Source organism: Papaver somniferum, chromosome 2 (assembly GCF_003573695.1).
Source record: "Papaver somniferum cultivar HN1 chromosome 2, ASM357369v1, whole genome shotgun sequence".
Lineage (NCBI taxonomy): Eukaryota > Viridiplantae > Streptophyta > Magnoliopsida > Ranunculales > Papaveraceae > Papaver > Papaver somniferum.
In genome coordinates, this window is record NC_039359.1 from 58,950,226 (window position 1) to 58,976,395 (window position 26,170).

A 26,170-nucleotide genomic window follows, 5' to 3' on the forward strand; every position below is an offset into this window, starting at 1 on the left:
CTGTTTTACGGTGACACCTGCCGATTATTAAACACAAAAAAAGAGACTTGTTGCCAATAAGGGTACTATTTTCATCTGGGGGTGTACCAAATTACCAATTCAAAGGTAACGAATTTGTTCTTAGAGAAAGTCTAATGGGACTCGATGAGTAACAGATTTTCCAATTAAACAGCCACTGTCGGACTGACAAACACTCAAAATGGATGGACAAAGGGTTTGTCGATCGAGTCTCAAGTTGAGACGGTCGGCTCAACTTGAGACAGGCACATCAACATAAGCTAGTCGGCTTATATTGAGTCGAGTCTCGTCTCACAATGAGATATCCTTCCTTGAGTGAGCTAGTAACGGCTCTAATTCCACTTCTTATAAATACAATCATTGTTAGCTCCAAAACTACATCTTCTCTTCTTATAATTTCACTTCAATTTTCATCTTTCATTCTCAAAATCCTATTCTCAAAATCTTTCGAAAAAAATCCAAAAAATGTGGCCATCAATTTTCATCTTTCATTCTCAAAATCTTTCAGAAAAAATCCAAAAAAATGTGGCCATCAGAGTTCATGTTCCTAAGTTTACTCAGAAAGAATATTCAGCAATTTGCACAGCTTATATTTTTCAAACAAGAGAAAATATCGACGCTATTACAAATTATTAGCATACGACTTTTTGGCATCAAGTTTTGTAATGCTCGCTACAAAAAGAGGAAGTCTGAGAAACCGTAATACTAATGGATTTTATGCTCGTTGTCGATCAATTTGTTGTGTTGTCAACTAATTTCTTGGTATGCTAATGCAGATTAATCGAAATAGGCTTAACAATGAAACTGAAGCTGAATTGATCCAAAGAACTGCAGCTATATGGCAGCAAACTAATGAAAGACTTTTTCAGTTTTTAACTTGTTTCAACATCCTTAAATAGCTTCATAGGTTCCACGCCTTTTGCCTTCTAGATGCTCCACCAGTAGCTCTACAACCTACTCCATGAATGATGATGTTGATTATCTCGCTTTTATGATTTAGTTGCAATTGAGTCTAATATGATTTTACTAATCTAATGTACTTTGATTCAAAAAAAAAGGTTCAAATTGGTTATGCTAGTGCACGGATGAATATAAGACATTTCAATCAAATAAGCACATGACAACATAATGATGGTGGAATCAATTTATACACTTAACTAGTCTACTCCAACTTAAAACATGATGGACATTTCCAGAAGTGTATTCTTCTGCTGAAGTGTGAAACTACATAATGTATTTGCAACCAGGGCTTGAGCATCCTCTAATTACCAACTACGTTGTAAACTCTACTTCATGGCCGTGCTGTGACTTCTTCAACATTGCTTTAAGTTACAAGTTTTTGCATGATGCGTCCACCTTTTCATCTTCTTGCTCCTTCACAACATCAACTAGCATGTGCGGTTTTCACGACTGTTACTTAGGATCTTGACCTTGCAAATACCTTAAGCTTTTCTGGTTGTGATTCAATAACCATTCTGTTAGCTGAACAACCTACTTAGAATACATCCAAGGGCATTGTATCAGACTATATATAGTCATCCATGATATTAACATAATGGACAAACCTCTTTTGCTTCCCGCATAATATTTGTTTTCCTTTACTTTTAGAAAACATGGTGTTGATTGAGAATGTTTTTGATTGTGTTTGGAAAATATTGGTTGCAGTGTATGATTTATATAAGGAAAAATATGACCATTAATAATAAAGTCGTTATCTTGTCTCACATTAATACGATGGGCCTTGGCTGAGCCGCAACAGCTAGTCTCATCTAACGACTCTTATTCCATTCCTTATAAAATTCAGACGATTTCAGCTCCAAAACCACACCTTCTCTATCTTAACCTTTCATTCTCAGACTTCTGTAAGAAAAATACCAAAAAAATGTCCGTTAGAATCCCTGGTCCTAAATTTTCTCAAGAAGCGGATTTAGCTATCTGTAAAACATACGTTTTTTATATTATATAAAATGTCATGCATGATTAATCCATGTCGCAAACGTCTACTTGGCAAAACATTTTCACATTGTTCGTTCCAGAAACGGGGAAATCCGGAAACCAAGATGCTCGTTCTTAATCAAGATAAAAAACTCACAGGAAACTCACGGGAAACCGTTTCTTTATAAGGGAGCTTGTTTCAACATCCTTACAGATGGTCAATCTCAATCACATTTGTACTGCATCGGAAGGGCTCTCCATTTCTTTACCATGGAAGAAGATGTTACTCTTATTCGATGTTGGCTACATATTGTAATGAGAAACATGACCAGTGACTATTTCTGGGAAAGGGTGTGTCAAAGTTTTGTAGCGTTGCGAAATGAACATTTAAGAAACAACAAGAGCTTAAACTAAGATTTTCATTCATCAATAATGATATCAGACGTTATACTGAATTTTTGTGGATAATTCACTATAATAATTCTGGATTGCCTGACGAATAACTGGTGAATATCTTAGTACCATTGTCCTCATTGAGTAACTGCATCATAGTTTAATCAAAATCATATTAACTATTGTTTATTTGTTTTTCAGAAAACCATGATTCAAGTCCAGTTTATTGAAGAAAACAGAAGAGAGCTTAAGCATTTTGAATGCTATGAACTATATAAGGTTTATGTCCCTAGATTTAATATAGTTTGATGTTATTGTTGTCGTTATGAAATCAAGTTACTTTATATGCAAGTCTAAATGTAATACGTATCACTTAAAACATGAGTCTAAATATTTTCATTACTTAATATTACTGCCACTTCTTTTACAAGATATAAACTTAGAAAATAATAAAAACTTAAATATTGACGTTAATAAAAATTTAGTATAATCTTTGGCCTCCTGGTTTTCTTCATTTGACGTATCTTCCATTCAACACGCTTGTGAACTATTTCGCGTTTGTTTTTGAAACTTTGGTTGTTAACTTTCCAAACTGGAGCTTTTCTTTGCTTTTTAATTAGCAGAACATTTTCCAGGATTAACTTCTAAAACTTGTATAACTCTTTTTTTTTTTACCATTTTCAATTATTTTTTTAAGTTACCACATATCTTATTTATAGTAGCCTCAAGTTTGGCTTCACAAAAAATAAAAATAACCTTATGAGACATTTCAAGAGAAAAATTTATAGTAGAAATAATTCAAGAGAAAATTAAATATTAAATAAATAATTATTTATTGGAGGAAGAAACTAGCTGCTATAAACCCGACCATTGTCGGATTAATGTGGGACGGTCGTCCCACTTTGAGACGAGCCTCAGTCTCAGCTTCAGCCGAAAATCGTTTTAGTATGGGACGACCGTCCCACGTTGACGTGCTCGGCTTAACCTGTCTCGGGGGAAGTTATCCCTACTGCACAAAACTTAGTTGATGCTATTCGCCTGGACAAGTAACCTAAAAAGATTTAGTGGTGAGTTGCTCTTATATGGATTTTATAATACACCCCAAATAAATTGGTACACCTCGGACCGTTACCTTAGTAGCATCCATACTAGAAAAAGGTGTGAATGAAATTTGTACCAGGGTTAAAGTAGCACCGATTTTTGCGTTAAGTCTTGGACACATCCCGAAGAGAAAGGACCAGTCATCGGGTAAATCAATCTTCCTGTTGAACTCATAAAGTTTTCATTTGATTTTTGGGTGCTCCTTTATATATCCCTAAAAACACTAGCGGTACCCCTACAATTAGTTATGGCAGTTATAAGTTGGTTAACATAAAGATTTTCTAATTCTTTCAAATTTTGTTTAACCATACCCCTCTTTACATAACCATATACAGCAGAATATATAGTATCCAGATCTGTACATACCAATAATTGGTGGACTGATAGAATACAACAGTATACTCCGCTCTCTCCAGTATAAACAATTCATTGCAACCCGTAGGTACTGGATGGTTTTGCCCGGAATGGGATCTATATTTTCCTCTGCATTTAAATTTATCTTTTCATCGTATTCGAATATGGGATGCACAACATGGTTTCCGTTGAGAACTCCACCTCCAGAAGATTTCAAGGTTGTGACGATTTTTAATCTCGACAATGAACACTTTGTTAAGGCAATACTGAAACCTGGTGCTCCTTTTCCACCTGTTCTTAATGGATGGAATTCTATATGCACCGAGGAGGCGCTATTGTGGACTCCACACATGGAAAAGATGCATCGAGGATGGGAAAATATCGAACAAAAACAATTCGGGCAAGGTTTGCAGGTTACAGAGGACATAGACGTCGATGAGGACATAGACCTCGATGAGCCGTGAATACCGTAAGTTCAATCGGTCATCTCATGATAAATTTGTTATGTATATAGCTAGATAACTCCATAGTCTGTAAGGTCTCCAAGTAGTCTGCGGAACATAAATTAGTTATTTTGGGGGAATATTTTAACAGTGAATTTGTTTAATGTTTATTCTTGTACATGCACATTAACGAATGAAAGAAGCATCATATGTTGGTGGAGCTCGGGTAGGAATTGTAGCTAACCAAGAGCTGTACCGTTGCTGGGTTGCTTGCGACTTGGATACTGGCAGAGATGCAGTTTCACTTGTGCTTAGCTTTTCTGAATATCTCTGTTCTTTCATGTTTTGAGTGATGCACTTTGTTGCAGCTCTTCTTTTTCTTTTTGCTAGCGCTATTTAGAGATTGTCTGGTTTTTTTTTTTTTTCTGAATAAAGTTTTTTCTTTTGATACTAATGCTCTATTATTAATTTTGACTTAAAAGAAGTTAAACACATCGGTTTGATTACTCTTGGCTGATTTGTAGTTTTTAAGACTGCGACAGTCGAGACTTATCATCTTCTTAAGCCGTTATTTATCTTTCTTAACTAAGTTCACCTGCAATTTCGAATTCCAACAAAAACCCATTACTGATTCAATTTATACGCTAATTCGATTCGTAATCCCTCGCCATTCGCAAAAAAACCCATCTTCTTTACTAAAACTGCAAGAATCAAACTTTCTCAGCATCAAATCTCAGTGTTTCTCTTAATGTCAACTTGAACACAGCAAGAACCCAACTGATGATCGTAAAAGAGATTTTGTTTCGAAGAAAGAATATGTCGTTGACCGGTGAGAAGAAAGTTTAATGTATTTTCCAGAAAAAATATATCGGTGATATGTATTCGGGGGTACACAAAAGCTAATGTTTTTGATGGGGCAGGAAGATTGGCTTAGAGGATATGTAGATAATGGGGTATCGTTAGTAGTTGTAGAGGTATATAAAGGAACACCCTTAATTTTTACTAGATTGTGATCCGTAAAAGATTTCCAATTCAGGTAACTGTTACCATTTCCAAAGTTTTTATGAGCACCACGAAATTCGCATTACTATTTATCGTCCGGGTAGAAAAAGTCTCAGCAGCATTACGACAAACATCCATGTACAATCATCTAATCCCTGGTATTTAAAGCCAACAAATTCATGGTATGATTTGACATTCGCTGCCGTATCCAAATACCCCTCTGTCCCAATTTAGTTGAGTTATTTGTAGTTTGCACAATTATTAAGGTAAGGAGGAAATGAAAGTACGTTTAAATATTTTTTACAATCATACCCTTATGGGTAATAACTAGTAAATTTAGAACGAAAAATGAGTCATTTGTCCAAATATTTTTAAAACATGGTTCAAATGGACGAGTAAAAATTATTATGGGTGAAATGGACACCAAAAAATTAGCAAGGATGAAACTGGATTCATCCTGATTTAAACTTAAAAAATAGCAAGGATGAAACTGGATGCATCCTGATGTAAATTAAAAATAAGAAAAAAGTATTTAAAAATGGGTATGATGAAACTGTTTACATCCTGGCTATTTTTACATTTTTGTCCATTTAAACAGTATCAAAATCTAAATGTACTTTTCACCCAGACATTGTTGATTTTGGTCTTTTTAACCAATTTTGTGTATTTTCTTATAGTAACAATAATCAATTAAAAGGATAATTTTAGAAATATCCTTTTGATTAGTGAGATAGCTCAATTATTTATGGGACAAAATTTAAAACCAATTATCTCAATTAATTTGGAACGAAGAGAGTATTAGTCGCGAAAGGATAAAGCCGGAACCTCACAAAAATGAAACTACAAGAAATCAAAAGTCGGAACTATATTAGTTACGGGTTGGAAAACTGAATTATCTTTTTTTCTTATGGGCTTGCGTTCATTCTCTCTAATACATTGAGATAATGAAATTCAGGTTTAATATTTTAGCAACTCATAGCAGTATCGAGCTATAAATTGCAGTTTAAGTCTAAATCAAAATTGAATTGTGAAACCTTATTGAAGAGCTTAAAATTAAGTTCATTGGTTAAAAATGAAATCAAATTACAGAAAAATCGCATAATTTGAAAGGTGTACTCTCAAGTAGATCTATTTACATCACTAAAACATAAACACTACCTGGTAGAATTATTACCAGGTCACTAATGAATTGACACTAGCTCTGACACTCACTTTCCAGGGGCAAAATTTGTGGCAAAAGCCCAGGCATTGTTGCTAACAGGATCAGCAAGATGATCTGCCAAGTTCTCTAAAGGTCCTTTACCGGTCACAATTGCTTGAACGAAGTACCCGAACATGGAAAACATAGCCAATCTTCCATTCTTTATCTCCTTCACCTTCAACTCAGCAAAAGCCTCTGGGTCGTCAGCAAGTCCAAGAGGGTCGAAGCTGCCACCGGGGTAAAGTGGGTCGACAATCTCACCAAGAGGTCCACCGGCAACACGGTAACCCTCAACTGCGCCCATCAAGATTACTTGTGTAGCCCAAATAGCTAAAATGCTTTGAGCATGTACTAAGCTTGAGTTACCCAAGTAGTCCAATCCTCCCTCACTGAAAATTTGTGCTCCAGCTTTGAACCAAACCGCTTCACCGAATTTAACACCATTGCGTGAGAGCAATTCGGGGAAGATGCATCCTAGAGCTCCGAGCATAGCCCATCTACAGTGAATCACCTCAAGCTCACGGTTCTTGGCGAAAGTTTCAGGATCAGCAGATAGCCCAGCGGTATCCCAACCATAATCACCAGGGAATTCACCATTGAGATATGATGGAGCCTCACCGGAAAAAGGTCCCAAGTATTTAACTCGGTCAGGACCATACCATGGGCTGTTAGATGAAACGGCAGGTTTAGATGATTTAGCTGCCATTGCCGCCGTCTTTTTCTGGAAGAGCATGGTAATTCTTCCTTCAGCTTCTGGAATGGATGGAGTTAGCTTCACTGCCTTTCCAGCAAGAGAAGGAGAAGAGAGAGCCATCGTTGAAGCAGCCATTAAATGATATTATGGAAAGAAGATTGAAAAAGAAGTGAAATGAGATGAAAGTTTGATGAGTTTGTGTATTGAAGCTGTTGATGTTGGGTTGTATTAATAGGAGTTAACATTAAACGGTAACTTATCTTGGGATATCTGTATCCATACTGTGATTGGCTATGATAGTTCCATGGCTCTGCTCAACAGTTGAATAGTACATACCCTTCCATCCGCAAGTTTATGAAAATCAAAAGAATTTAACACCAGCCAGGGAAAATCAAACGGTAACTTATCCATCCACAAGTTTATAAAAATCAAAAGAATTTAACACCAGCCCAGGGAAAATCGAACGGTAACTTATCTTGGGATACTGTAACAGGCTAACAAAGTCATGGCTCTCTTTCATCCACCAGCTAGTAAAAATCTAAGAGTTTCAACACCAACCAGGGAATACCCCACTTGTTGTTTTTTTAGATTTTTCCTGGATCATGTGAAAAGATAAGGTTAAACCATACTCAACCAAACAGCTGGCCTTTGTGTTCATTTGTAACAGTCCAGTGTGAGTGTACCTGGTTCACTTTATTGGCAACTTCAGAATTCATCCAGTAAAACAGAAGAATATGGTAACTATATATAGTCACAGGAGGGTCGAAAAAACATGCCTTCATTTGAAATCCAACTCATTTCCTTCCCAATTTGTCTCTATCTTTAAACATGCCTTCCTTGTGTGGAAATTTGAAGCAACGTTCTTAGGCCATACTCATCCAAACAGCCTTGTGCTACAAGCTCAACTCCACAGTACAGCAATGCTGAACTTAAGAATGAACTAATAATAATAGTTCAACACATAACATAAATATTGCGAGGATTTTTGGTTTTAATGCATGCAAGATGCAAGCCTTAGTCAATCAATTCATAATTGGAAGCCTCCTATAATCTACATGTCTTGGATAAGGCGCGTGACAAATGCCATATGTTAGTGTTCTTTCCTTTCGTATCAAGTTACACTTGTAAGAATGTTAAATTTCCAAAGCAAAATTGTCCCATTCATTCTTTTGGGTTGATCATAAAATATTGAAGAGTGTATATCTAAATATGCACCATTCTTTTCTACGGATAACTTCATTTTATATAAAAAGCAAACAACTTTATTCTTATTGTTTTTGGCTTTTTTTTTTCCCCAGTATATACTTGTATCTATAAGAAGAGTTTAGGTATAGTTTGAGCATGATATCAAAATAGCTGTCCGTTGATGCATATATTTTACGTAAACTGTACGACAATGTTAGACAACCTATTTAAGACCCTTTGCCTCTCAATGTGAACATTGCTCTTAATATCAGTACTAGTTCAGATTAATTTTAGGATTGTACAATTAGTTTGATAGTTAAAAGAGAATAGAAATGACAATTTCATCGGATTCTCGACTAGTCGTGTCATTCGGGGAAATGCTTATAGATTTTGTTCCGGAAATTGCCGGTGTTTCTCTAGCAGATACAAGGACTTTCGTCAAGGCTGCTGGTGGTGCTCCTGCTAATGTTGCTTGTGCCATTGCTAGACTTGATGGTACCTCCGCTTTCGTGGGCAAGGTTAATTTCATTTTTTACTCTCACTTTTCTTTATCCTCCTTAGCTTTAGCTTGTAAATGATTTTAGTTTACTTATTATGTATACATGAACAGGTAGGAAACGATGAGTTCGGTAAGATGCTTGTCGATATATTGAAAAAGAATGGCGTAAATAGTGACGGAGTGTGTTTTGACGATGACGCCAGAACGGGTTTGGCGTTTGTAACATTAACAAAGGGTGGTGAAAGGGAGTTCATGTTTTACAGAAACCCAAGTGCAGATATGATGTTTAGAGAATCTGAACTAAACATCAGACTGATAAAGCAAGCCAAGATCTTTCATTATGGTTCCATAAGTTTGATATCAGAGCCATGTCGTTCCACTCATTTGGCTGCCATGAAAATAGCTAAACAAGCCGGTGCACTACTCTCATACGATCCAAATCTTCGGTTGCCACTATGGCCGTCAGCCGAGAATGCTAAAGAAGCCATTATGAGCATTTGGAAAGAAGCTGATATTATCAAGGTTTATGAATTGATCACTATATTAATTACTTATTATCATATCATAAATGGACTCGTTAAGCTAGCTTAACATATATGGACTTATGCATGAATGGTTCACCTGTAGGTTAGCGACAACGAAGTCGAGTTTCTTATGGAAAACGGAGATCCATTAAACGAAGATGATATTCTTAAAACATTCTGGTTTGATGGCTTGAAATTGCTGGTTGTCACCTACGGAAAGGACGGTGTTACATACTACACCAAGGTTTTACATTTCAATATCTCATTTACCCTATTATCCTGAACTGTATGGATGTCGGACCTCCGGCCTCCCTTGCTTGACGCGTTTCTAATCTTTCAATTTTTGGAAGTTGTAGCTAATAAGTTTGTGTTGATCGATTGGCATTTTATGTGTAGAAATTCAAAGGAGGCAAAGTGAAAGGCTATTCACTTAAGAAAGTTGATACAACAGGCGCTGGTGATGCATTCATGGGGGCACTTCTTCACTCAATCGCCCAAGACCCTTCTCTCATTGAGGCAATCCTTTGTTCATACATTTCCATTTTAACGAAAAAACTAGCTCGAATAATTTCCCAAACAATTCTTTTAATATGGGTTACTTGCGTATTTTGATCAGGACGAAGAAAAACTAAGGAAAATGCTTACGTTAGCTAGTGCATGCGGAGCATTGTCAACAACACAGAAAGGAGCAATTCCTTCTCTTCCGAAGATGTCGACGGCTCTTGAATTCATTGCAAACGATGGCATTATGAAGGAGCCATTGTTAACTCGTTTATTTAATTACTGTCGAATGCTTTTGGATGGCTCAAGGCTTGCAAAGAAATATAGCTAGTAATCTCGCTAGTATCATACTAGCTATCATTCGCTGTATTTCAAGTATTGAACTAAATAAATATTTTCTTATTTTATTTAAGTTACCAACCAAATTCTTAGCAGGGTGCAACAATTATTACATTGCAGTAGCTTGTAATGAACTCATCACAGGGTCAATTATGAATGTGCAATGCGGATCAGTTTGTGAAACCCAGATGAAGAGATTTATTATGATAAAAAAATGAACTCAAATTACAAAAAAAATGGCATAAAATTTAGAGGTGTCAGAAGTTATCTCAATTACATCACTAACGTAACAATAGTGTATTTGAATAACCAGGTAATTAATGAATCAACATTTTTCATAGCATGTACACTTAGTTTCCGGGGGCAAAATTTGTGGCGAAAGCCCAAGCGTTGTTGCTAACAGGATCAGCAAGATGGTCAGCCAAGTTTTCTAGAGGTCCTTTACCAGTAACAATCGCTTGAACAAAGTAACCAAACATGGAAAACATTGCCAATCTTCCGTTCTTGATCTCTTTCACTTTCAACTCAGCAAAAGCCTCTGGGTCATCAGCAAGTCCAAGGGGGTCGAAACTTCCACCAGGGTAAAGTGGGTCGACAATCTCGCCAAGAGGTCCACCGGCAACACGGTAACCTTCAACTGCACCCATCAAGATAACTTGTGTAGCCCAAATAGCCAAAATGCTTTGAGCATGTACTAAGCTTGAGTTACCCAAGTAGTCCAATCCTCCCTCACTGAAGATTTGAGCTCCGGCTTTGAACCAAACGGCTTCACCGAATTTAACGCCATTACGTGAGAGCAATTCAGGGAAGATGCATCCTAGAGCTCCAAGCATAGCCCATCTGCAATGAATCACCTCAAGTTCACGGTTTTTGGCGAAAGTTTCTGGATCTGCAGAAAGTCCGGCAGTGTCCCAACCATAATCACCAGGGAATTCACCATTGAGATACGATGGAGCCTCGCCTGAGAAGGGACCCAAGTACTTAACCCTGTCGGGACCGTACCATGGGCTGTTAGATGAAACTGCGGGCTGAGAAGATTTAGCAGGCTTTGCCACTGTCTTTTTCTGGAAGAGCATGGTGATTCTTCCTTCACCCTCTGGGACGGATGGTGTAACTTTCACTGCCTTTCCAGCAAGAGAAGGAGATGAGAGAGCCATTGTTGAAGCAGCCATTGAAGGATGTGATAGAAATAAGATTAGAAAGAAGCAGTCTAAGGAAAGGAAGGATGAGTTTGTGTTTTGAGACTGTTGATGCTTATTGTATTAATAGGGAGCATGCATCAAACGGTAACTTTATCTTGGGATATCTGTATCCACTTTGTAATTGGATAATGAACTTCCATGGCTCTGCTCAACGGTTGAACGCAGGAAGCCTTCCATCCACAAGCTTGTGAAAATCAAATAAATTTAACACCAGCCAGGGAAAATCAAATGGTAACTTATCTTGGGATATCTGTATCCATATTGTGATTGGCTGATAAAAGTTCCATGGATCTACTCAATTGCTGAAGAGTTGGCATTATCTCATCCACCAGCTATAAGTTTTAACACCAGCCAGAGAATACCCCACTTGTTGGTTGTCTAAGATTTTCTTTAGATAAATCTTTCAAATGCTTTTGAGTTTGTCGTAGATTCCGGGTCTCGAACCTACAACCGTAGGTCAAATAGTGTGTTCATTAGGGATTATATGACCGGAATTGACAGTCAAAGATATTCAGGATGGATCGGCCGATCCGGTCAACCATGACTATGGTGAAAGATGCACCAGACGGATAAAAAAAAGTCAATATTTAGGGTTTTTCACTGGAAAAGAGTTTACAGAATTTTATAGTAGGTTAACGAACAGCAGCATGGAGAATCTTCCCACAGATATCTTAGAAAACATACTTCTCGATTATATATGTTACAGGCCAAACGTGTATGCACAACTTGGGAAGCTATCTTCAAAATTCTCTCGATTACATGATGGCAGGAATTAAAGAACTTATATAAAAATGATGTTTGCATTGGAAGAGAAAACACTAAACGAAATTCAGTAAATGTAAAAGTTTGTTGACTGACCACATTGAAGTTGCATTTACCAGATATTAACTTGATTTCGTGAAGAGTAACAAAAAAAAGAAAAGAAAGAAATACCTTGATTTCGTGATAACCGTGGTGTACTTGCTTTAGGCATCTATAGAAACGCAAAAGCTCTTTATTTTATTGTACCTTAATGTTGCTTTTTCTTTTTCTAAAGCCTCTTTGGAAGGAATACTATTGCTTCATAGTTCCGTTTTCATGTTTTAAAAAAGAAAGAACCAAGGAAGAAAAAGCACTTGGAATGATTTCAAGAATTAAGACTCCCTCAGTTGGCATTTGAACATGTTAAAGAAGCTCGTCTACGAGCAAGATGGAATCCGGTTCGACATATATAGTACCCAGTCTTTTGTCTCCTTTTCCTCACTCATTGTTAGATTATTGAATTACTGTCCGGTCTTTATCGTCAACCTCGATATCACTATTCTCATCATTGGAACATGTCTTCCACAGTATCACTGTATGGGAAAATTAATAGCCACGCAGCTCATGAGCATCATCATGAAAGCAGTAGCCGCAATAGTAAATGGATAATTGACGTGAAAGAAAACCTAGATAAGATGGAAGAATGGACGAAACCAGATCACTGGATGAAAAAATGCATTTACGAAATACCGGCATGCGTCAAAGATCTTAACAAGAAAGCTTTTAAGGCTCAAGCTGTGTCTTTTGGTCCTTTCCACCATGGAGAGGATCACTTGATTCCAATGGAGGAACACAAGCACAGAGCACTACTCCGTTTTGTCAAGAGATCTAACAAACCTGTTGAGTCTTACATGGACGCCCTTCATCGAGTTGGTAAGCACCTCATTGAATCTTATGATTGGCTTGATGAAGCAACAAATAATGATTATCGAGATCAACATGGCAACTACACTGACAAATTCTTGGACCTCATGATGCTGGATGGCTGCTTCATGCTCGAAATTTTACGAACTTCCACGAGAATTATTGATGATTATGCTTCTAATGACCCAATCTTTAGTTACCATTGTAAACTAAACTTAATGCCTTACATAAGGAGAGATATGCTTCTCCTCCAGAACCAACTCCCAATGCTTCTTCTAGACACTTTACTCGATGTTGAAACTAGCGGAGCCGGAAATAATACTAATGGTGACAAACCGAAGGTATGTAGTAGCATCATTACAATATATCACTTCTATTTTCATTCGTAACTTCTATTTATTTTAATTACTCGTTGATAACAGGACGAGGAGTACCTAAACGATATCATAATTAGGTTCTTTACCCCAAACAGACCTACCCATATCGTTGGCAGATGTCGACATGCACTAGACGTATACAGGAAGAACCTTCTTCAAGAGCCACACAATAAACCTCATAAACTACATGGTCACGGACCTCACGGTAAAAATGGTCACAGTGAATATAGTTTTGATATCATCCGTTCAGCAAGGGAGCTTTACGAGGCTGGCATACATCTCAAGACTAGTAAGACCTTGAGTCTCAAAGACATCTCCTTTTCTGGTGGAGTTCTCCGACTACCGATGATTGTGGTGGATGACACAACTGAATCCACTTTTTTGAACCTAATGGCCTACGAAAGGTTCCATGATGGAGAAGGAAATGATGTTACTGCTTGCATCTTTTTCATGGCCAACATCATCGATTCGGCCAAAGATGTTACTCTCCTGCACTCTAAAGGGATAATACAGAATGCGCTTGGGAGTGACAAGGCAGCTGCAAAGCTGTTTGACGAGCTGTCCATGTATGTGGCACCTGATCCTGATAGTACGCTAGGAAAGCTGCACCAGGAGGTAAATGACTATTGTGAGAGGAGGCGGAATAAATGGCGTGCTAACCTCATCCAAACCTACTTTAGGAGCCCATGGACCATTATTTCTCTTGTCGCGGCTATTGTCCTAATGGCACTCACCTTTGGTCAGACGATATACACCATATATCCTTATTATCACCCTCGTGATCCTACAAAAGCACCACCTCCTCCTCCATCCAGACTTGGTTAGTGACCATATTCTTTTTTAATTTCTTAAACCATACTTTTGTGTGTGATTTACCCAGTTATGGTGAGTTTCTTGATGGATGTGACATTTAGAGTTACCAGTTTTAATTGGTGATTTGTGATTTCCTAGAGATGTATTGAATGATTTGAATTGAATTCTTGTTTTTTAAAATTCCGATGAAAGAAGATACTTGGTCCGGAGAACTTACATCAACTTGTGAATTTCATGCCTAAGCATAACTACACATATGTGCTTTCTTTCTTTCCAGTCTATAGTTATATAGTGGCATCTACATGGGGTTGCCAAGATTTAGTAAGTTTATGTACGTAAGTAATGGCGTAGCCCTGGTTAATATGTACGTACAGTCGTCTGATTCACGATTCAGATGAGGAAAAAAAAATGCTACGAGGTGTATCTCTGAACAACACAAGTCATGAGTTTACTCTCGGGCGACCGGGCGTGCCTCTACTTTGACCAATTTTTTTGATTCATTCATACACTATATATACACGTCGCTCTAATCACGATTTTACACTTCGACTCAGATTCACAAAAATTGAAAGTGATATCAAACTGAGATATGGTAAGATTAAGTTGAAAGAAGGGTTTTCTATTATTGAAAGATAATTAAAAGCAATTACAATTACAGAATTCATATTAAGCTATAACTGTAACCAACTGATCACAAAGCCATTATTAGAATGCTTTCGACTACAACTAGATAAAAACGAAATCATATCCTCTGATAAAAAACTGAGCAGTGATATGATCTCATCAACTCCTTGCTTTATTTTGAAATTATAGATAATAAGTAACTCGCAGTTACCTCCAAGTATTATTCATACCTTCTTTTTATATTTCATGCCATCTTTTTATTCATACCTTCTTGTATATATATAGGAGCAGCAGTAGAAGTTGCTGCTGTAGCAGTAGTAGTATACGTGCTTAACGTGTTGGCATATTATTTGGTGAACAGACGTTTGGGACATTCATAAGTGATATACAAGACCCGCTTGATGAATCTTGAGGTGGCATACAAGGAAGTTTCCTAATGTCTGAAAGTGAAAGACAAGGCATTGCAGGTAGGCTACATGAAACGGAATCAACATTTGGGAGCGCTACACAGTCGGTAGAATATCCTTGTGCCATTGTTAAGCAATTAATGGAAGAAATCTTTTTCTTCGACAGACATGGGAAAGTTTCGGTAGGAGTTGGAATAGTAGTGGTACTGTTTGTATCGGTAGGTGGAATTGTTTCAGGAGTAGTAGTACTCGTAGTGGTACTGTTGGTATCGGAAGTTGGAGTTGTATTAGGAGTAGTAGTAGTACTGTTGGTATCGGAAGTTGGAGTTGTATTAGGAGCACTAGTACTGTTTGTATCGGTTGTGGGAATTATAGGACAGTTTGCACCTGTAGTAGTACTGTTTGTATCGGTGATAGGACAGCTTGTACCTGTAGTAGGAATAGTATCAGTAGTACTGTTTGTTTCAGTAGTAGGGCAACTTGTATCGATAGTAGTAGTTGCAGTATTGTTTGAATCTTGAACTGCTTTCCCAAAATGAGAACGCGCTACCGCAATGTTGGTCGAGGAAAATGTTATGATGATCATACACAAGACAGATGGAAATAGTTGCGGAGAACCCATGGTTATTTCGTTTAGGTTAGATAGAAAAAAGTGTGGGATGATGTGTTTTGGCTTGTTTAACACTTATTTATATAGGCAATTGCATTAATTATTACTGGTTTAGGATTTAATTATTGGACCTACTAGCTGTTGACATGTACATAAATGTTAAGGGATCATCTCTAACTACTGATTGATGTGCTAGCAATTTAATAAATACGCACAAAAATGTAATAGGGATTGTTACTGGTGTACTTAACTAATATTCATATCTATGCAATCTGTCAGTTCTATTTCTCATTCCTACAATACATCCAAGAACTATAAAGATACTTAATGCCAATAATATTCAAGGTAAATTGACTAGCTATCTATGCAGATAAATGCTTAAGCTGCTGTTAGATTTTTCGCAAATCATCAAACTGATTGGTTAAATAGTATATCTAGGTTGTCTATGAATAGACAGGTAGTGAGTAGTAATACTATTAGGTGCCGGGAAAAACCACCTCTAATCAGTTTATGAAAATCAATTTCGATGCCTCATTTCATGAAATTACTAATCATGCAGTAGTGGGACTAATTTTGAGAATGGAGATATTCTGCAGGTATAGGTAATGGAGCTAGATGAAAGTGAATAAAGGATGTGGATGCTGAACAAGACACTAGCTTTTCTGGAAGCTGTGCACTAGCTCTTCTTGAAGCTGTGCGTTGGGCGACCAATAAAGGGATTAAGACAACCAAAAGTACGAAGATGGTCATATGTTGGTTGGCATTGATAGAGAATAGACACAGGAGAAGAAAAATTTAGGATTTTTGTGGGAAGAATATTATGAAGATAAACAGCCATAAGTAGAGAATAAACCCAAAATTTGGTGGAATCGAAGCGTGAGACATAAGGGTGCGGGAGATATCATTGACACGACATATCATACGTTCGGCCTTTCCATTTTGAGAGGAAGTTTGGGGGCAAGAGAAGCGAAAAACTAGACCATTAGTACGAGCAAAATTGTGAAAAGAAGAGTTGTCAAATTCACGTCCCATGTCGCGTTGAAAACTTTTAATTTTACGCTCAAATTGTGTTTGAACAAGAGATCGAAATTCCAAAAATTTGTCATAGACTTGGGATTTAAATTTTACAGGATAAACCCAAAGATAAATAGTGAAATCATCCAGCAAGATAAGATAATAACGAAAACCGGTATCAACATGTAGTGGAGAGGTCCATAAATCACTGCGAATGATATCAAATGGAGCAAAAGTATTGGAATTTGATTCATAAAAAGGTAATCGAACATGTTTACTAACTTGACATGAATGACAAAGTTTAGAATGTTGATTCTTATTATAATGGATAGAATTATTGGTATGAAGAACATTTAAAACAACCTTGCCGGGGTGACCAAGGCGGCTATGCCAAATATCTGGCGAACAGACAACAAGAGAGATGTGGGAAGGCTGAGACGATATTTGTGGTGGCATGGAAGAGTTGGTCATAGGGTAGAGCTCCCCGAAACTATTGCACCGAATGATAATCCTCCTCGAACTCGGATCTTTCACAGAAGAACCAGACGGATCAAACTCAACGGACACACGATTATCGGTGGTGAACTTACGAACGGAAACTAAGTTTTTGATAATATCGGGAACAACAAGAGTATTTTTTAGTTCAAGGGTGCAAGAAGGGAGATTTATGAGCTTGGTACCACTAGCAGTATCTGGAATGCTATTGCCGTTGCCAACTAAGATAGACCGTACAATACTAGAATTGGAAACGTTATGTAAAGTACCTGAATCAGCAGTGAGATGCGAGGTATCACCAATATCCATGTAGAAAACATCATCGGGTTGCTGTAGATGCGTAGAACTATATGCCTCAGCAATGTCTGTGAGCTGCAGTAGTTCCGTTGCCATTGATTATAATGGTCAGTGGCGGATCCATGTAGTGACTTAAGCCAGCCCAAAGTCCAAAAATTGGTTAAATTTTTATAATATAATTGTGTTTGGTTACGAAAAATCAAGCCTAAATAATAGGCTTAAGCCAGCCCAAGTCAAGCCACTTTGTTTTCAAGCCACCCCAACATTCATTTTTTGGTTCCGCCACTGATAATGGTTTAGAGAAAATAGGATCGTAGGGGACTGATACCATCTTGGATTGATGATAACTTTTTTGAGGAGAAGTGTTCTCCCAAGATACAATATATATTAAAATCATAATAATATCTCTTGTGTTTACAACCAAAATAAATCGAGATAATCTCCCAAAAGTAAGTAAGGTAAGAGGATAATATTAAGTCTATTGAAAACCATTATTAGAACGCTTCGATCATAACAAGATAAAACGAAATCATATCCTCTGATACAAACTTAGCAGTGATATCATCTCATCAACTCCTGCTTTATTTTGAAATTATAGATAATAAGTAACTCGCAGTGATTGTACTATATATATATATAAGAGCAGTAGTGGTGGTATACGTGCTTAACGAGTTGGCATATTATTTGGTGAGCAAACGTTTGGGACATTTGTAAGTGATATACAAGAACCGCTTGATGAATCTTGAGGTGGCATACAAGGAAGCTTCCTAATATATGAAAGTGAAAGACAAGGCATTGCAGGTAGGCTACATGAAATGGAATCAACATTTGGGAGCGCTACACAATCGGTAGAATATTCTTGTGCCAGTGTTAAGCAATTGATGGATGAAGTCTTTTTCTTCGAAAGACATGGAAAAGTATTAAAATGTGTGGGCTTCCAACTCAAAATCAAATGGCAATGAGTGGAGTGGCTCCACAACTTATATATTAAGATCTAGGTTAGGAAATTAGCTATGTGGGACTATTTTAGCTCCTCCAACAATTTCGTTAGGAGTTGGAATAGTAGTGGTACTGTTTGTATCAGTAGGTGGAATAATAGTGGTACTGTTTGTATTGGTAGTTGGAGTTGTTTCAGGAGTAGTAGTAGTACTGTTGGTATCGGAAGTTGGAGTTGTGTTAGGATTACTAGTACCGTTTGTATCGGTTGTGGGAATTATAGGACAGTTTGTACCTGTAGTGGTAGTGTGGTACTACTGTTTGTATCGATGATAGGAATTGTAGGACAGCTTGTACCTGTTGTAGGAATAGTATCAGTAGTACTGTTTGTATCAGCAGTAGGGCAACTTATTGTATCGATAGTAGTAGTGGTAGTAATGTTTGAATCTTGAACTGCTTGCCCAAAATGAGAACGCCCTACCGCAATGTTGGTCGAGGAAAATGTTACGATGATCAGACACAAAACAGACCGAAATAGTTGCGACTTGCGAAGAACCCATTGTTATTTCGTTTAGGTTAGATAAAAAAAGAACTCTATTGTTAGGGCTTAGAAAGTCAAGTTTTTTTGAGGGCTTTTTAGGGTCACCACATATCAATTGGGACATCTCTCATCATATATTTATATAAAGACTAATATGATCCCATATGATTTTAGATAATAAACTTGATTAACATTATTAATCATGATTATCAAATTAAGACTAATTCATCTCTTTAAGTTAGATGAAATCAAAACAAACAAAAATCAGAGAGAAGAGAAGAAGAGGAAAAACAATTTGGGGATTTTTTTTAGAAATGAGTGATTTAAGCAAGACTTTTGATGAAGACGATGAGCATAATTTCATCATGATGAGGATGATGATCATAAAGAAAACCCAAAACTATTTTCATCTCCTACTCTTTCTCATTCAAATATCATGATCAAAATTATGATCATCATAAGAAAACCCACCATTTATTTTTGTTTTAAATGGCTAAAAAAATCTAATTCAATGAATTTTGGGTAAAAAGAAAATAGTTTCTGAAGATGTTTACGGCTGGGAGTTTTTAGATTCCCAACCGTGAATCAAGATTACAGTTGGGATTGTTTGTCGACCCAACCGAAAGTCCATATTTCGGCTTGATTTTCCTAACCGAAAGATTTTTCGATATTTTTTTTGTTTTCATAACCTAGCCGAAAGTGCGGTTACGACTAGGATAATTTGTCGACCCAACCGTAGAAACGGAAAACGGTTGGGAAATGATGGTGTTCCAAGCCGTATTCTTTATTTATGGCGGGGAAATAAAGAATTCCTAGCCGAAATCATTTTTATGATTTTTTTGTTTTTAGAACCAGTTAAGGCTGGGTTTTCCCAGCTGTAATTGATTCTGGAAACCCCAAAAAATCAGAAAACTAATTTCGGTTGGGATAACCAAGCCGTAAAATGTATTTTCGGCTGGGAGTTCTTAGATTCTCAGCCGATAACACCTTCAGAAATTATTTTTTTTACCCGAAATTCAGGGAATCATATTTTTTAACCATTTAAAAGCAAAAAAAAATTGTGGGTTTTCTTATTTTGTTCTTTTTATGATGATCACCATCTTTATATCTATGAATTTATGATAATAGTTTTGGGTTTTCTTTATGATCATCGTTCTCATCGTGATGAAACTATGATCATCATCTTTTATCACAATTTATGAATGAGAAGAGAAGGATGGGAAGAAAATATTAGATTTAGTTTGTTTTTTAATGATCATCATGATTTGTAAATGAGAGGAGAAGGAGAAGAAGAGGATTATAGATTTAGGATTTTTATTTTCTTTGATGAACAATGAAATTTAGGTAAGGGTGTCTTTGACTTTTGATATATCCTGAGTCCTTCTAACCATTTTTTACCTCCCCAAAACATTTAAGCCCCAAAATGGTCAAAAGATCAAGACTTTCTAAGTCCCAATAATAGGATTCTAAAAAAAAAAGTGTAGGATGATGAGTTTTGGCTTGTTTAACACTTATTTATATAGACAAATTGCATTGGTTTGGACCTACTAACTGTTGACATGTAAATGTTAAGGGATCATCTCTAACTACTGATTGATGTGCTAGCAATTTAATAAATATGCACAAAAATGTAATAGGGATTGTTACTGGTGTACTTAACTAATATTCCTATCTATGCAATCTGTCAGTTCTCTTTCTCACTTCTACAATACATCCAAGAACTACAAAGATACTTAATGCCAATAACATTCTAGGTAAATTGACTAGATGCTATCTAGCTAATTAATCTCACATTTATGATACAGTTGTTTCTTTTTTTTTCTTCTTTTTTGTTACTGTGCAGATAATGCTCAAACCGCTGTTACATTTTTCACAAATCATCCAACTGATTGGTTAAATATTGTATCTAGACTGTCTATGAATAGACGGGTATTGAGTAGTAATACTATTAGGTGCCGGGAAAAACCGCCTAATCAGTTTATGAAAATCAATTTCGATGCCTCATTTCATGAAATTACTAAACATGCAGTAGTCCGACTAATTTTGAGAATTGAGATATTCAGCAAGTATAGGTAATGGAGCTAGATCAAAGCCAATAAAGGATGTGGATGATGAACAAGCGGAGGCACTAGCTCTTCTGGAAGCTATGCATTGGGCGACCAATAAAGGGATTAAGATATTTCAGTTGGAAGGTGGCTGCCAGAATGTGATTGAAGCAGTAAATGGATGTGTAACTGCTGTTAAATGGACTACTTCTAATATGATAGAAGATATTTCAAGACTTGTAATTGATTTTGATAGTTGGTCTTGTAATGAGGTACATATAGATGCGAATCATGATGCGGATATGCCATTGTTAAATATGACATCAATATAACTAGTGTGGGAAAATGGGGTTAGAATAAAACATTGTTTAAGCAGATATATCTGCTCATATGATTTAATCCTCAATGATTTTATTCCTTTCTTATTAAAAAAATGAAAAAGAAAAAATTATCCCGTGTTAAGGTATTAGCATCCGGAATCGTAGTGCAAGTTTTGAGAACGCCTCGCTCATGATAGGAACAAAACTTACCCATCAGTCTAACTAATTCCAGACCCTTTTAAGACATTTTTAGTTACACTTGGCAGGACAAAAAGTCTTTCATTAACAATGAATACAAAACTTAGACAGAATAACAATATTGGCTATTTGATACACTAAGACAGATTCAGTGATTTATAGAGAGTGCTTGGATGACGAGCACGTGCATTAATCCTAGACAAGGGGAATAGAAAATACAATTGTGTATAGCTGTAACTGACAAGGACAGTTAGAGTGTATACAGAGTGTTAATGAGAAGCAGAAAGAATATTACACTCTATGTGCTATTATCCTCCATCAAACAAAAGAGGTTTTAAAATTTTCAGTTTGCCCTTGAGAAACTCAAATCTAGGAGCAAAGAGATCCTTGGTAAAAGTATCAGTTGCCTAATCTAGAGCAACTGATACTGGACCAGTTCTCTTACAAAATAGAAATCCAGAGCTAAGTGTTTCATTCTGCTGCGAAACACTAGATTAGAAGCTAGAGCAATGGATCTTTTATCATCACAAGCAATAGTAGGAGATGTGGGGATAAAGACATGAAGATCTTTGAGAAGTTGGCAGATCCACACTACTTCAGCAGTTGTGGAAGCTAATGCCCTATTTTGCCTCAGTGCTAGATCTTGCAACTGTAGCTTGTTTCTTGGCACATTTGACAGGATTTGAACCAAAGAAAACACAATACCCACTAGTTGATCTTTTATCATCTGGATTTCCTGCCCAATTTGCATCAGAACATCCTTTTATTGCAGTTAACCCCTTAGTGAAAACAAGACTATGGTACAGAGTAACCCTTGATATATGTGAGAATTCTTTTAGATGCAACTAAATGAGATGTGGTAGGAGAATGCATAAACTGACACACTTGGTTAACTGCAAAGCATATCACAGGCCTTCTCAAAGTAAGATATATTAATGCAATGATCCAACAATGGATATATATTATGTAGGATTAGATAGAAGTTCACCATCATTTGCACTTAGTTTGAAGGATACATGACATCGAGTGGAGCAAGGCTTGATCCCAGTTAAGTTTGTCTTACTGAGTAAATCTAGAGCATACTAAGTCTGATAAAGAAAGGGTCCATCTTTGTTTATCTTAACTTCTAATCCCAAGAAGTAATGGAGACTTCCTATGTCTTTAACAGGAAATTGAGTACACTAGTGACTAATAACAGATGCACAATGAGAAGAATTGTTCCCAGTGATGATGATATCATCCACATCTACTAAAATTATTGTTAACTGAGAAACAAATTTCTGAATAAAGAGAGAAGAATCTACAAGTGAAGGAACAAAATCCATAGCAATAAGAGCATTTGATAATTTCTCATACCAAGTTCTAGGAGCTTGTTTCAGGCCATATAAGGATTAGTTGAGCTTGCAGACATAATATGGATGGTCCTTGTCTATAAATCCAAGAGGTTGAGTCATGTAAACATCCTCGTTTAAATCACCATGAAGAAAGGCATTCCTAATATCAAGTTTTTTAATTTTCCATTCAAAATTCACTACAAGAGAAAGAACTAACTTTATTGTTGCAGGTTTAACCACAGGACTGAAGGAGTCAGTATAATCTAAGCCTTCTAATTGATGAAAGCTTTTTGTAAACAATATGCCTTTATCTCTTTCTATGGTTCCGTCAGAATTATATTTAATTTTGAATCCCAAGAAGTAATGTGAAAATGAGTGGTTATAACAATCACACCCAACAATTCGTTTGGCAATCTGAGAGGACTTACTCCAAAATACTTTCTAGAGAATCAACTAGACAGTCAGACTCAATCTAGAGAAAAGTATATACATGAGTTTATATCTCTAACTCTTAATTCAATCTGCAATCAGCAAATAGAAATTTGTGAGACCGATTGAATATAAGAGAAGTAACTTGAACGGTACCAAAAACCAATGTTCAAGGATCAATTAATTTTAATCAACAACCAAAGGTTGGATTTTCTAATTGATCCATACGATATTTCAATTATAAAATAAAATATAACGCGGAAAAGAAATAACACAGACACTACAATTTTGTTAACGAGGAAAACCGCAAATGCTGAAAAACCCCGGGACCTAGTCCAGTTTTGAACACCACACTGTATTAACCCACTACAGACACTAGCCTACTACCAATGAACTTCAGACTGGACTGTAGTTGAACCCTGATCAATCTCACACTGATTCAAGGTACAGTTGCATTCCTTACGTCTCTGATCCCAGCAAGAGACCACACACTTGATTCCCTCAGCTGATCTTACCCACAACCAAGAGTTGCTACGACCCAAATTCGAAGACTTGATAAACAAATATGTCTCACACAGAAAAGTCTATAGATTGAATAAATCTGTCTCCCACAGAAATACCCAAGAGTTTTTGTTCCGTCTTTTGATAAATCAAGGTGAACATGAACCAATTAATAAATCGGTCTTTATTCTCGAAGAACAACCTAGTATTATCAATGACCTAATCGATTAACGAAACAAGATATTATGCAATCACAAACGATGAGACGACGGTGTTTGTGATTACTTTTCTATCTTGCCCATCAGAGATATAAATCTCAAGATAATCTTACGATTTCACTCAGTTACGATAGAAACATCAAGATCAGATCACGCGACTATAAAGAAAATAGTTGGGTCTTGCTTCACAATCCCAATGAAGTCTTCAAGTCGTTAACCTACGGGGTATCGAAAGAAACCTAAGGTTAAAGGAGAATCGACTCTAGCTATGCAACTAGTAACACACAGAAGTGTGGGGATTAGGTTTTCCAGTTGTTAGAGTTCTCATTTATATAGTTTTTAAATCAGGGTTTGCAATCTAAGTTACCTTGGTAACAAAGCATTCAATATTCACCGTTAGATGAAAAACCTGATTCAACCAAGCTATTATCTTTCAACCGTTAGATTGAACTTAGCTTGTTACACACAAATGAAATGTACCCTCATTTAGATTTACGTACTCGTACATAAACGTGTACACCATGTTGGCTCAATAAAAGTTAACCGAAGTTAGCCATATGATCACTCTCATATCAACCTTGTTCATCTTAACCATAACTAGTTCAAATGACTCAAATGAAACTAGTTAAAGAGTTGTTCAATTGCTATATTCTCATAGACGTATACAAGAACACAATTGAAGAAAAATCGGTTTGATTCACTTGAACCAATTCATGAACATTTTAGCCACGGTTTGCAAAGATTGCATTCTTTATTATATAAATGTTTAAGTTCATGTACACAACCGATTTTAGAACATTAACCTTCAACTATGCAAACTGGTACACATACTTAAAATACCCTGACCAAGATTGGGTTTCGCCAGTACGCAAATGGATACGCGTACTTCTAATCCCAGCAGATATATTCGGACATGAACCTTACGTCGGTAAGCGAACGGGTACGCATACTTAGGTTCCCGGATTTCTCCAGCCAACAAGTACGCGTACGGGTATGCATACTATGGTTCCCGGACATGAATTACATATGTACAAGAGTACACAACATGTCATATCCAATAATGGTTAAGTGTTCTAAACTCTTATTTCAATTATTGAAACATTCTTAGAGGATAACAATAGTCGTTTTCACACATTATTAGCATCAAAGCAATTTTCAAGTTATTGAAATAATCATAACGAAACATTCCAAGTTTACATCAAATGATTTTATCACACAAACCATGTTACTCGGCAATTTTCACATGATCATCTTTTGGCTTGCGTCAAGAATATAATATGAACTTGGTCGAAGCGAAAGCTTGCCAACACATATTCCGAAAAATATGTAAGCGAGTTAAACTCAGCTCGAAATCTCAAATGTGCATAATAGGAAACTATATTGTAACACGACTTATGTCTCAATGTAGGATATAGAGTAGAAATAGTCTTTCCAAGTGATAGATGAGTTTCAGTCTCCACATACCTTTTGTTGATGAAGTTCCACAAGCTCTCCTTAGTAGTTCTTCGTCTTCAAATAATGAACGCTGTGAAGTCTAAGGCTCAACTACACAATCTATGTCCTAGTCCAAGACATCTATAAGTATACTAGAAATCAAGACTTATAGTTTTGATCACTAACATTGACAAACATGCTTGAGATAGCAACGCATGCGATTTCAACCGAGCAGTGCTCTAACAATCTCCCCATTTGTCAATTTTAGTGACAAAACTATCAATACATATGAATTACAAAATAAATAAAACTTTGTAGCTTCTCGTCCAAATGCTTGATCTCCTTGGCATCTTCAACTCGACTCGAAATCTTCGTCACTTCCAAGTACTCCATGATTCTAAACGTGTTCAACTCAGCATCATAGTTGTTGAAGATCCGTAGCGATAACAATGAGAAAACAAATTCTTTCAATCATTGTTATGCAGTGTCATAATATCATTACACGGCATCAAAGTTCAATT

General features: G+C 36.6%; 4 protein-coding genes across 4 annotated transcripts; 2 read left to right on the top strand and 2 right to left on the bottom strand.

Annotated features, from left to right (window-relative positions):
* Positions 1-6,270: 6,270 nt before the first annotated feature.
* On the bottom strand, positions 6,271-7,359 carry LOC113347765 (chlorophyll a-b binding protein of LHCII type 1-like). The gene has a single exon (XM_026591438.1). It carries the CDS (start codon positions 7,274-7,276, stop codon positions 6,455-6,457), a length of 822 nt encoding a protein of 273 aa, XP_026447223.1. The 5' UTR covers positions 7,277-7,359; the 3' UTR covers positions 6,271-6,454.
* Positions 7,360-8,593: 1,234 nt separating this feature from the next.
* Positions 8,594-10,262, top strand: LOC113347764 (probable fructokinase-5). Its single transcript, XM_026591437.1, has 5 exons — positions 8,594-8,844; positions 8,937-9,347; positions 9,453-9,593; positions 9,746-9,865; positions 9,966-10,262. The coding sequence occupies exons 1-5, from the start codon at positions 8,659-8,661 to the stop codon at positions 10,179-10,181; spliced, it is 1,074 nt and encodes a 357-aa protein (XP_026447222.1). The 5' UTR covers positions 8,594-8,658; the 3' UTR covers positions 10,182-10,262.
* Positions 10,263-10,404: 142 nt separating this feature from the next.
* Positions 10,405-11,563, bottom strand: LOC113347766 (chlorophyll a-b binding protein of LHCII type 1-like). The gene has a single exon (XM_026591439.1). The coding sequence runs from the start codon at positions 11,359-11,361 to the stop codon at positions 10,540-10,542; it is 822 nt and encodes a 273-aa protein (XP_026447224.1). The 5' UTR covers positions 11,362-11,563; the 3' UTR covers positions 10,405-10,539.
* A 1,009-nt stretch (positions 11,564-12,572) lies between these two features.
* LOC113347767 (UPF0481 protein At3g47200-like) lies at positions 12,573-14,437 on the top strand. The gene is made up of 2 exons (XM_026591440.1): positions 12,573-13,397; positions 13,479-14,437. The coding sequence occupies exons 1-2, from the start codon at positions 12,708-12,710 to the stop codon at positions 14,256-14,258; spliced, it is 1,470 nt and encodes a 489-aa protein (XP_026447225.1). The 5' UTR covers positions 12,573-12,707; the 3' UTR covers positions 14,259-14,437.
* Positions 14,438-26,170: the final 11,733 nt, after the last annotated feature.